At 39.7% G+C, this 13,805-nt stretch overlaps 1 protein-coding gene across 15 annotated transcripts in view; it reads right to left on the reverse strand.

Annotated features, from left to right (window-relative positions):
• Positions 1-13,805, reverse strand: part of grip1 (glutamate receptor interacting protein 1) — a 245,683-nt gene that overhangs the window by 142,504 nt on the left and 89,374 nt on the right. For 6 of the 15 annotated variants that reach the window (XM_082168534.1, XM_082168533.1, XM_082168531.1 and 3 more), the window contains exon 1: positions 994-4,639. The exons of 2 other annotated variants lie outside the window; for them this stretch is intronic. In XM_082168534.1, the coding sequence (XP_082024660.1) occupies positions 994-1,126 (133 nt within the window). In that variant the 5' untranslated portion in view covers positions 1,127-4,639. Of the gene's footprint in view, positions 1-993; positions 4,642-13,805 lie in introns of those variants that run through there. 7 more of the 15 variants (XM_082168521.1, XM_082168522.1, XM_082168520.1 and 4 more) reach the window with 4 other exon arrangements.

Below are 13,805 nucleotides of genomic sequence, written 5' to 3' on the forward strand. Positions count from 1 at the left end.
CACCCTGATGCAGTCACACTGAAACAAGGTTCAAGCAACGTTAGCATACTGTAGAAACTTAGACACTATCTCAATTTTGAATCTTGATCATCTTCCTTTGATTGCTTCAAAGCTTTCACACAAAGTGCATATAAAAAACACACAAAAAAACACAATAATACAAAAGACAATGCAACAACAAAGCTTTGCTAACACCTGCATTCAATCACTCTTAGACTGTCCGTCATTCACCAGGAGAGCTGTGGAATGAGGATTACAGGACTACCGGCTCCTCTCTTCCCTGTCATTACCCATGCTGCCCCAGGGCATCTCATGAACGGGAACCTGCATTCTGTATACAAGGAAACTATGAAACAACTTGAATTGAAACAAAAGGCAGCTTGATCCAAGAAGACCACTACCGTATTGTGTAAAATTCATTTTAAACAAAGGCAGAACAAAGGTTGGGAAAGATGCTAGTCAGTGGTGTTTTTGAAACCTAGCACCACAGCTACCTGAGACCGCTATGCTGTTGAAAACGATGCCCCGTTACACAAACACACACAGGCACACACTCGAACTTCTCACCTGCGATTAAAGGGCAGTGTGCCATCCAAACACAGCAAGTAGCACTCAAACAGCAGCAGCTCAGCAATGCACACCAGTATGGTCATAAATGTCCACTCTAGTGCACATTTAACGGCCAACACAGCATTAAACACATTCTAAATCAATAGAAACAAATGGTGACCGACTGAGGCCATCCATCAGACAAGGGTAGTGAGGTAAACACACCCCTAATACCCTTATAAACACTCACACTGACAAGGAACCTCAACTGCACCAAGCTTAAGTCCCCTCCAGGAGTTTACGGTCTACAGATAAACCATTCATTCATCCCTCAAAGCGGAGTTGCTCATGATGTCTGCCCTAGGCTAGTGATTTATGCAATAGTAAAACAATGACTGATATCCAAGCTCTAATACCCCCCAGCCAGCTAGTGGAATCACTTACGGTGCAGGTGCTCGGAAGCATAGTAATAGACGTCCTCATAACCCTCATGATAATCCTCTTCCGGACGGTACTTTTTGCCCTTGCGTCTCCTGGACCTCCGGATCTGCTTGACGAAGCCAAGGAAGCGATCCATGCCTACCCACCGCGTGCAGTCCCCCTGACACAGGCGCAGACCGCTGCACTCCGCCAGCGTGTGAAGGTTTGTGTTCTGTTTCACAAAGAGTACGGCTCCGAGAGATCTCAGAAAGAGAGAAAGAGCGAGACAGAGGCGGAGAGGGAGAGAAGGAGGGGTAGGGAGTTGCAGGGGGGAAGCGACGGATAGCAGTCAGCTGGAGAAGATGGGTCAAATATCAGTCTTCTCTGGTGCACTGGTCTCCTTTAAGAAAACCGTGCGTGGAAGGGTCCTCAGCAAACAGCTGAATGGTTCTTTGTGCAAGTGTGCACGCACGTGTAGGTGAGAAAGAATGAGGAGGGAGAAGGAGAGAAGGGAGGGGGGAACACACAGGGAAGTGACAAAAACACAAAGTTCAAAGGAACCAGCAGAAAGGCGAGGAATCCTTGGGCTATGACTGTCTCATTTCAGAGTGGGGAGTTTGTCTGCCTTTAAAATAAGCATGAGGGTTTATCATCGTAAGAATGACAAACAAAGCAGTTGTGCACGAGTGGGGTGTGGATGGAAATCCTCAAGGGTCTCTCTAGCAATTCCATTGCAAGACAAAAGCGATAATTCCACTAGATAGAAGGGGCACTGTGGTCGCCATGGCACTGACAAAAAGCTGAGAGGATTACAGCAATCTCCAATTCACCGCCAACACCAGCCTAGCCAGCCGGTGCTGCCTGGATCAGTGGCTAATAGCATTAATGGGGCAAGAGGACTTGTTAATTGAGCTGTTTGCCAACAATGACACCCAGGCGTGTGTCAGTAACACATTTCATTCAGAAGGGGTGGGTGACATGTCACCCCCAGGGTGATAACACAACTCCCGAGACACTCCTGAGACCTGATCCCTATTGTGCTGATGTCATCCTACCGCCTTGACATTGGGTAAAATGGTCAATGTCTGTTCTAACCTTCATGTACTTTTCTTCCCAGCACTGGAGATGGACTATCACGTCAAAAACACCCTGTGATTCTTCAACTTATGGAATCAGCCTTTTTTTTTTTTTTTTTTTGCAAATTCTCACTGTGATTGGATGGCTGAGGTAGATCATCAAGGTCTAAAACATATCATGGGAGAATAAAACACTTCACAGAACGCTCACTTGTCACATGCAAGCGTCTTTTCCGTGGTGTTGAGCCTTTTCTTTTGTGCAACGCAGCAGGGGGCTTTCTTTGTCTGAGGTTTGTCATACGCACAAGCACATAGTAGGAGGTTTAATCTCACCCCGTTGGATCACTCCTTTTCTTATGTCGTGATTTTCATTTAGCAGCTATAGCCAGGTTTTCACACGTTAAGGATTACATATGCATTATTTGGTTTGTCTGAGGTTTTGGAAGGAGGGAGAGAAAGGAGAAAAACAGGGGCAGAGCGGAGCCATCATCCAGCGGTAAACACACATGGTCTAGACATGTCAAGTATCGGTTTGTACAGGAGATATTCCAATTAAGTTCCCATTGTTTCCGGTTACATTTCTACAGCCATTCTAAGAAAAAAATAAATGTATTATTATTACTATTATTTTTGAATGCTTTTATTGTAATTAATAACATTATATGATCACATATTGACAGCCCATTTACAGTTGTACTAGAGCTTACTGCATGATTTTCAAATATCCTCAAACATTGAAGAAATAGGATCTAAACGTCCTATCAAATAAGACATCGCCTCTCTGATTGTCTACTGATGAGCAGACACATGCTTTCTCATCAGGGAATGGTGCATCAAGGGAATTCACAGCTCTAACAATTTTGAGACCCAGACTTGTTTATCCAATCTGTCAGCCACCTGAGGCAATCAATGCACATTCAACAGATTCATTATTGTTTCAGGAAATACAAAAATCTAGATGCAATCTAGCTTGCGGGTTGGGTGTTTAATTATCTCAGTGGTCGCCATACCTGTAATTAGACATCCTCCATCCACATTGGAAGACTGAGTTTGGATTCAGGGCAGCTGCTCTTTGCAAAACTGCAGAACAGAGGCAGTATTCTCAAGCAGGGGCGTATGAATCCGCATGAAGAGAGTTCCTTTATAAAATAATGATTGTCTTTATTGGAGATGTGCAATTCACAATGCAGTACTACTATTCATGAGGTAAGTGCATTGTAATTAAGACTATGGCTAGGAGATGGTGTAATTAGGGCTAATTTGCTATATTTCATAATATTCCATCTGGTACTTTGGAATAAGAACTGTAATGTGAAGCGTCAAGGAGTAATAATTTTGTGATGGTTTGTGCCTGTATGTTATGAGGATTGTGGCAATGTTCCAGGTGTGAGCCTCTCCTGAGATTGTTTTCAGATAAACCACTGCAGTAAAAGCCAGGCTTTAAACACTGAGCCTGTGCCAAGCTCTTAGTTTCACTGCACCTACTCTGAGCTAAGCATTTGCTGCAGTCACCTATTCTCCTGACCAGCTCACACACCCAAAATATAACTTTGTGTCTTATTTCTTTTTTTGGCTCAATTCCATTTGTATGGTAAATGCTGCGGTATGTGCAGAGCTGCAATGGGAGTCATTCATAATGGCTGCATGATGAATTCCCTTAAAGGAACAGTTTACCCAAAATGAAAACAAATTTTTATACTCATACTCATGTCATTCCAAACCATGTCGTTCCATCTTTAGTACTTTATCTGCCAAACAGAGCTATGTCCAATTTGTGTACGAATCTTCTGAATCAGAATGAAATGGTTTATTCAAGTTATTCAAATTAGTGTCTCGCCTGAAAGGTGAATGCTTTTTTTGTTAAATAAAAATCTGATCTGACAGCCTTTATGATGTTTTTATTACAGACCAAGTCCTCATTCATGTCATGAAAAACAGAGAGGCCAGGACATTCTTCAAAAATTCACATTTTTATTACATGGAAGAAAGAAAGTCCTACAGGTTTGGAATTGAGGGTGAGTAAATGACAATTTTCATTGTTAAAGTGAACTACCTCAGCAGTGACAGGCAGACTGAAAGTGTATGCGTATGAGCAATCCAGGCAGAACTTCTTAAATTCCTCACTTGTACAACCATTTGAGCGTGAACTGCCTGAGGCTTTTTCTGGAACCAGGGCTGTGCCAGTTTGTTGCAATATGGTAGCTCCTCTTTGGAAGCAAATCCATTGCCTGGGTAGAAAAAAAGGCTGTCCAGACACTACATCTGCTATGAGCAAATGCTTCAGATGGTTGAAACAGCCTCTCAGTAGAGGCAGGAGGATGACAGGTTAAACGTTTGTGTTTTCACAGTTATTTGAACTGAGGCATTCAGAAGTCATGCAGGATTGCTGAGTCAAGTGCTTCACACCTTTACAAACAAACCAACCCACACAAATGACAATTCAATCTTTTTGAATGCTCAGCCTTCTTTCCCAGTGCCCACAGTCTCCCTCTCATGGTTGAGTGAAGCTCTTCCTTTACTAATTTATCACGTCTGCAAAGTCTATATTTATTCCGCCCTTAGCAAGTTCCATGAAGTACAGAAGTTCTATTTTCATACCTTCAGCTCTAGACTCTTACTCATTCGAGATGGCATTTCTGCTCAGAGTGAAGAAATCTACACTTGACCAATTTGCTAATAACAGGCACCTGGATGGTTACAGGGTCCATCCTCAAAAGGAGGATCAACGTTGCCAATAAGCATGGTAATCCAAGTTGCTCTGGGGGAGAATTGACACTGCACTAAGTCCATTGGGCAGTTTTCTGGTGACATTCAGGAGTGCAAGATTAAACTTTATGCCAATGGCAGGTGATTTTAGAAAAATGTATTCATTTTTAATATTCATTACCAGACACTATCATTTTAGTTTCAGGAAGTACAAGGAAACAATTGGGAGAAAATGTGTTTGGAGCACCTTGACCACACTGCATTAAAGTCATGGAAACAATTGTGTGGTAAGACATAAATATTCTACACTGTGAATAGAGGAAGGTGACAGAAGTCAGAAATCAAATATGAGTCAGAACAACATGGCATCTCTGAAACAGCCAAAAGCAGCAGTTAAGCTGTATGAATGTGCCTCCTCCATCTCAGATTAGATAGGAATGTTAATTACTCATTCACAATGTCTCCACTATAACTATGAATATGGAGCTTATGGCTTGAACAAATTGAAAGCCTTAGCTTGCCTACCTCAATCTTCCATCATGACAGCCCTGATGTACTGTTATTACAAGAACAGAAGCATTTTAGAGTGCAGGCCCGAGCATGAATCAGCTAATGGAAGGGTTTAAAGGTCAGGCCTAAATGCTCGCCAAGATGCGAAACATCCCAAGACCTCCATTGACATGATCATTAACTTAGTACATACTTAATCCTTTGCATCAGATCCTTTCCGAGCCTGACGTCAACATGAGATTAGGGGGAACCTCACAATGGTTGATTATTTTTGATCGAGATGGTTGGTAAATCCAGGGGCGATCAAACAAGCCCACCAAAAAACTCTGACTGAAGGGAACTCTCAATGAATGTTGTTAAGAAGCTGGTAAACCGTGCCAGAATGACAAGAATAATCAAAGCAAAAAAACGAGGATGAAAATATGCATCTTTAAGTATAGCACTGCTGTCAAGAGCGAGCAGAAGAACAAATATCGAAGGACTGAAAGGCTCTTTCACATCCGCCCTCTGATTCATTTCACACCCAGATGGTTAATGTTAGCCAAAGCCTTATGGGCTGACACCAGCCTTCATTCAACATCAAAAAACAGTGGGCAGAACAAAACTGTGACCTTCCCACCCTCAACTGTGAGTTCTATAGCACTATTGGAGTAGAGGAAAGAAAAACATCATTAAATCATTTAATTCAAGTGTGTGTCTCCCCCTCTTCATACATGGAAGGCTAAATCCACTTTCAAGGTAATTATGTATTTGATTAACAGAAACCATTGAAAGGCTAATAAAGTACCACATACAGTATATGATCAACAAATGGCCTATGTATGGGAAATAACAATTTGTAGATAGTACCTGACTCAACTTCTTGTGCTTTATAGCCAGATATAGAATCTTCCAGCTCACTAACACTGCCACAGTTTGGAGATCAGATTGAGAAAAGAACGGTGAAAATAACATAAAAAGTTAAACAAAAGCTCTGGTTTGAATCTGCAGCAGTTAATACACAAACTTCATGTCAAAGAGGTAGATTCCCATGCAGTCATTCATTTGGCTTGTGGTCACTGATAAAACATACTACTTTAAGAAGTGTTGGGCAGTGTTAACCAGCCAGATCCTGATGTATCCACACCGATTGGTGTCAGAATATAGTCAAAGACCACTTAAGAGCTAGTCAAACATCAATGAAAATGAGTTTCATTCAGCTTTCATTCTGCTCTGACAGCCGCAAGACCATGGCGAACGAGGTGAGAGCGTTTTAGAAATCAGGAATGGTGAGAGAACATTGTGCTTGGTAAATTTGTCTTTAAACCAAACTTGGGTCTTCAGCTGACAAAGTTTAAATCCCGTCTGGCTGGCGTGCTACCCATAATGTTTACACATTAGGTCAGTGGCAGGCAGTCTTTTGTGGTTGTTTGAATGCATTCAACCACATGAGCGTTTACACTACGAAAGCAATCCGGTCAAATGCGTTTTCGACTACTGGAAGCTCAAAACGTTTGAAACCCTGTTTACACCTGTAATTAGCGTAATCCACGTATGATCTGATCGACTAAAATGGAATTAAACTATCAAATCTGATTCAGAATTGAACCGAAAATGATAGTTTGTGAATCAAATCAGAAAACCTGTGACAATGCACAGTCTGCCTAAGAGAGCCTGAGAGAACCAAATATATCCAGTAAACAACATTGGATTCATTTAATGGTGGGAATCCTTTAATCATAGCAGTCACGTGAGAAGTGTTCATGTAGAAACTCATTTTAAAGATGAATGTGGAAAAAAGACTGAGAGGGAGCATGCAGATGGTGACGACTCTGAATAAAACATGAGGGGAGAGAGTGACACAGACCGCTAAAAATCACATTCGGATCAAAGCACAGATTCAGCATGTCACAAACAGCATTTCCAAAAGCAACGTCGTCAAGTGAAAGTGTCCAAATCCTGCTTTGGACATCTCGGCTGACCCAGGCTGACCTCGGGGTCTCAGACGCCAATTTTGTCCCCTGAACCAGTCAACCTTTTCAACCGCCATCAAACAACTGCCAGCACTGTGCTTCTACAACACATCCTTTAGGCACTCACATTCCCTAGGCACCCCCCATGTGTCATTCCTGACAGAGGGAGAAATCTTCCACCAGGCTTGACAGACATGTCCACATTATTAATGTACGTGACATGACTTCAGATGGAGTTGATTGTTTTCCTCAAGCCTGTCAGTGACAACACAAAATTCAGCACGGAATTTGGCACTTTTACTGGCTAAAAAAAACCTGCCTTTCCCACAGGAGTCTGTATTGAAGGATATTTTTTTAAATGTAACCAAGACGGCATCTTAACCTTGTAAAACTGTGTGAACAGCCCCTTACACAACAAGACTTCCAAGAATGAAGGTAGAAAGAAATGATTGTGATTATTTAAATTGACCAATTTTTGCAATGTCCTCCAGAGGAACTGATGAGAGTTAATTCTGTATACGGCTGGATTGAATAAATATGCTTGCCGTTGTTCATTACCTTACATGCCCTTGCACACAGCAGACTCAAAGTGCTCCACAACATGCAGAGGCCTTTGATTAAAATTGTTTTATTGTGCATGAAGCCTCCTTAAGCTCTTTGGGAAAGACTCCAATTGCCAAAAGTGCCATTTTGTTGAGTGACAGTTAACATTTTCTCCCATTCGTAGGTCGTTCACACTGTACCCAGACTGTCGTCATGATCCAAATGTAGATTCGTTTTTGCAGGCCACGTCTCAAATGAGATGTGAGACTCTCTCTGACTGTCTACAGACTGTCTGCATCTCTGAAATGTAGACAAATGTGCCTGTCAATCACAAAAATACCTCTTTTTTTTTTGGAGTACTATTTCAAACAAATACATTTTTGTTGATACTCCATGTTATGACCGATATAACTAATAAATAAATAAAATCTAAAAATCTATTATTTTAAAGTAAATTTAGGCATCACAACATTATAATGCATTGTATGAAAAATCCATTTAAGACACTGAGAAGTGTTAAATTTGTTTTCATTTTTTTAAAGGTCAGCTTTAAAGGACAAGTTCGGTATTTTACACTTAAAGCCCTGTTTTCAGATCGTTTCTGATGAAATAGAACGGTTAAGATTGAAATTTGGACACATGCTGCTGGCCCGAGAATTTTTGGTTTCTGTGGTAGCACCCCCCATCTCCACAATGGTTGCATAGGTGCACTGGAACAATCCTTCCTAAAACGATTAAACTTTCGTTTACAAAGACGTGAAACTCACCGATTGGTCAGGTGTGTTCACTGATATGCTCACACAAAAATCGCTGCAAAAGATGCTTTCCAACAGGTTTTATCGTAGTTTTTGTCCAACTCCATTAGCTTGTATTGGATGTGCTGTGAGGTACGGTATTACTCCGCCGCCGGGCTGGAGCGTCTATTATTCAAGCTCTCAACGGAAGAATGTACGGGTCTGAGGTGTTTGGAAAAATAGGTCCACAGTTTTACAACAAATGGTAAAACACCTGACCACTCTGTGAGTTTCACGTCTTTGTAAACGAAAGTTTAATGCGTTTTAGGAAGGATTGTTCCAGTGCACATATGCAACCATTGTGGAGGTGGGGGTGCTACCACAGAAACCGAAAATTCTCGGGCCAGCAGCATGTGTCCAGATTTCAATCTTAACCGTTCTATTTCATCAGAAACGATCTGAAAACAGGGCTTTAAGTGTAAAATAGCGAACTTGTCTTTTAAGTGAGCATTATGATTATATCTAAATGTCCATGCTCATGTGTCCTATTTATTTTTTTACAATTAAGCATTTAGTATCAACCAATAAAATTAAAATATATTTTACCTCAAGAACTCTAAAACAAAAATGCGTCATACTTTTGCTGCCAGTGTCTTTCGCCTGAAAGGCTGTGGAGGATAACATGAACGTCTAGACAGCAGCCTGCTTTCTTCAGACAACACTACTACTATAAAAGCATCACATGACTTATATATAAAGCTAGCACAGACGGTAGTATTCCTCCCTTGGGAAAGTTGCTATCCTCTCAAAGACATTACATCTTCATGTGGCACACTGTCTTTGAGACACGATGCCCTGTAGGCCACTAGTTTCGTCTGCCGCAGTAAACACAATCATTCCTCTGAGGATCATGCCATCGCCACGATCTGTCTTCGGCCTTTGTGCCAATATATCGATTCGACATAACCTGCCTAATGGAGTGTGATACGGCTCAAGCGCCACTGGGGAGTAAGAAAAATTACAAGCACCTCAGATGTCTCGATTTTATTTTGTCAAATTAAAACCACACAGCGATGCTACATTTCATCAGATTTTTCCTTTAAGATATAAGCCCCAAATATCGTACTGAAGATATAAAAGATGTGAAGATGTAAATGTGATGATTTGCCGGAATATAAAGCGTTTCTGCTGCAGGCATCTTCTGCGGCGTGAAGAGGGAAAGAGAACACCTCTGTTGCAGGTGGGTCTAAAAATATACATTTATAAATCACAATAAAAACAAACTTGTTAGTTCATGTTATTGTAACACATACTTGCAGATGAATACATCGATGACTACAGGGGTTAGAGAGAGACAAACCAGTGTGAACATGACATAAAATATATATATATATATATATATATATATATATATATATATATATATATATATATATATATATATATATATATATATATATATATATAAATATAGGTAAACAATCTCTAGCATCCAACTGCTTACATAAATGGAAATCCGTATTTATTTTCATATTATTATTAGATAGTGTGTCATGCCACAAAACAAGCTTTAGAATGTATCACCAAGTACTCATTTGATAGAAAAACTTTCCATTTTGAAAGAAAATAGATTGATCATGTTCGGAGGTTCTTATGTTACAACACTACTAAGAAAACCTCAGAAAAAGTGATGCAATTTAATGTTTTATTTTGTTTTATTCAAGAGTTACCTGATGACTATTAGAAAGTATATATGACAGTTCATAAAATCATGTTTGGACTTCACAATCATGTCTACTGCACCTGGGCCAAATTTTGTCATGATACTGTATCTCAAATTGGAAAACATGATCGAGGGTCCTATAGCTTTAGCCAAGCAGCATGTCATGTCACTGAGGATTTAATGCTCTAAATAAAGATGTGTTATTAACAATGGTTTACTAATGTTATGCATAGTGAAAATGAAGAATGTGGCGCAAAAGCCTCATCTGTATATTGTTTACATGCGCATCGAGGGCGACTTTTTATGGTTTTTACGTCATTAAATTGCGATCAGTCCAAAAATGTAGTGTCTACCAAGTGTGTGATATAATGTATGTAATTATCAGCCGATACCGATCTGCGGCCGACTGATCGGGGCATCCCTAATCTTAATGAGTACAAATCCTGGCAAAGGTAAAAAATAAATTAAACAGTAGTGCATTTCCTCTCTTTGCCTGATTATGTTTGGTCATTACACCATCTTTTGAATAAAAGAGCTGCATTTGCTCACTGAATAGTCCTAGCTGTTTAGTGCTCACCTAAATTTCAACCTATTGTTAGTTAAATCATAATCTAGTTATGCTGAGAGGGATTTTTAAGAATGAATGAATTGAAACATTTTCAAAAATATGTCTTAAATTTCAGCTTACCACCTGCTTTGTCATTTACATTTAATAATTTAGCAGACAAGTGCTAGTATTAATTGGTCAGGTGCTGGCGAAAAATGTGTCTATTTTTTGAAAATGGCTTAAGACTCAGCTGCACGAATTGAGATAGGCAGGTCATTCCACCAGCAAGGAACAGTCCAGGAAAAGGTCCGTGAGAATGATATTGTGCCTCTTTGGGATGGCACCACGAGGTGTCGTTCACTTGCAGAACGCATTTAAACATACATTTTTGGTTATTTGTATTTAATATATTTTGTGTCTTCAACTGTCTGTATATATTTATGTGTGGGGAGTGAACAAAAGGGAGCAATCTCAACTTTAGGCCAGCATGCCTTTCTTTACTTTGAACTTGGGATGCAATCTGACTTGCAATACGATTCAAACAATCCTATTAACCACAGCTGAGCGAAGCTGTTCTTACAATCAATTAAGGTGAAGGGAACTCATTCAGGGCATCTTCCTAGATTTAACATGGTCCAGCATGCTGGTGGACAGTTCTATAATTTAATTTCCCTTTGAAATAGAACCGAACACATTTATAAGAAGTTCAGATCAGGTGCACTAACCGTGAAAAATGGCACGCATGATTGGCTAGGCAGTCCTGTGGACCACAATGGGAAAATATTTGCCATATGCACACACTCTCAGCATGCTAGAAGCGGTGATAAAAAAAAGCACACACGGACGATATTTGTCAAGTCAATTTTGCCCCTAATCCTGTTTAAAACATGAAACGTACCAACTGATGTCAGGTGAACACCGTGTCTGCCAGTCCGAAGAACAATCAAATTGCACCAAACTGTGATAGTGTTTCCAGGACAAGAGTCTGTTTCACAAATGTCAGATTGGACATTTTATTAGGGTAGATGTTCACATAATGCCATGATTTTTTTTTTTTTTTAACACGTGTCTATAAAGGAAATAGACTTCGAAACCCACCCTTAGAAGTGTGACAACTAGCCCCAGTCCCCCCTACAATAGACGATGAGGTCTGATACCACCTTTATCTTAAAGCCAAGAAGTACAGAGCTACTTTCAATGAGAACCAAAACTCTTCATTTTAACGATGACAGGCTCAGAGAGCACACACTAATGAAATTCACTTGATTGAGAATCTCTGGCCAGCCAGAACCAACCAATATCCAAGAGACCTCCATGCAAGTCTGATTTTCACTTTATAAAATGGTGACAAGGACATTCTAAAAGCCTCAAATCAATGAAACATTAAAGGCGTGCTGTTTGTGAGCACTTTACTGAGATAACCTTGAAATCTACGAGGACAAGAAACAGAAACCTTTTTAAGGAGACTTGCACCAGGCTGCATTAGAGAAACTTTATCACTGGCTGAAATACAGGACAGGAGTCCCCAAGAATAAAAGTCAAAACTGTTCAGTGTAAAAGCCTCATCAACTTAGGAAAGTGGCAACGCTACAGATCATTCACACTGCCAAATATTTAGCCACCGTTCCCGACGGATCATATATTAGAGCTCATAATTGCTCACTTGTTTCCTTACTCAGCTGGCTCTGATTTCTAACACTTCAAATAAAAAAATAAATCTCCCAGCTCTCAATATGCCAAAGTCAGCAGGACGATGAGTCAGACACTATCATTTTAACAGTTACAGCCATGGAAGACAAAATTATGTATATCACTCAGTGGGCAAAAATAATATGAAATACTGTGAAATTTATTAAAAGATTGTAAACATAACTGCAAAATTATATCTATTATTAAATCAAAAGTTTATCTAGATGGTGGACCAGCATGGCATAGCCAAATTTATCTTGGTTGATCAAGGAAGTCTTGCTGGTTAAGGCAGATAAGCAGCAGTGATGGCATTTAGTAGGAATAAAATGTCTTGAAATCAAAAGCAAGGTGCATTAGAGATAAAGCCTGTTTGAATCAGACAGGTTGGAAAGGGATACGCCAGCACAGAAAGAGCAATTTGCTCCTTTTATGGTTCCAAGTGCATTGATCAAATCAGGAGCTGAGTATTACTGCAGCAGTACGCAATCATACCTCACACACTTGAGTCTGGCCAATGCCTGGACTTTTGGAAGGGCTGGAAATGAAATGGGGAGAAGACAGACATTGAAATATATCTGTTCTGTGCATGAATGGATATACAGACCGGGCCTATGAGGCCAGTGCCCAGGGGCCCTTGACTTGGCCTGGGGTTGAAGGCAGCACAATCCAGTTTGGTTCAGAAAACCCATTAACAATGAAAACAAATGTTTATTAATGCTGTAATATATATATAAAGAACACTATTTATTATTACAGCATAACTGCTAATTTTCCCTAAGTTGAAGTAAGACTAAATTTTTAAACATTGCCTAATTTTTTATTTGCCTCATTTGTAGTATTTTTTGTTGCCTAATTATCAATGATCCAACAAAATGGGCCTAGAGAAAGCAATAGAGTATGTTTTAGCATAGTTATTATTTAAAATTTGAACTGTAAAAAGTAAAAACGTACACCCTTCACTCACTCTAGATATTGGTTAAATATCAGGTATGGTATATAGCTACATGTTAATTTTTCTCAAGGAAAAATCTCTCACTAATGCTGTAAACATACAGAGAGTTGGTATTATTATTAGAGGTTAAAATTAACAACTCAAATATAATGTGTTTTTTTAAATAAAGTTATAATATTTTTAATGATATGAGTAAAATTATATGTAATAGTGCATATATTGGGCAAAAATATTCCTCTCTATAGGCTTAGTTATTTTTCTAGCTATGCTGTGGTCATTAAATGGCTTTTCTGAGGTAAATGTTAGGCTACGTAACCTGACATTGTTCTCCAGTTGTTTTATTGATTGATATATATGATTGAGTGATTACATGAGACATGATACATTTCAGCAAGTTGTAGGCT

Source organism: Leuciscus leuciscus (genome assembly GCF_965113295.1).
Source record: "Leuciscus leuciscus genome assembly, chromosome: 4".
NCBI lineage: Eukaryota > Metazoa > Chordata > Actinopteri > Cypriniformes > Leuciscidae > Leuciscus > Leuciscus leuciscus.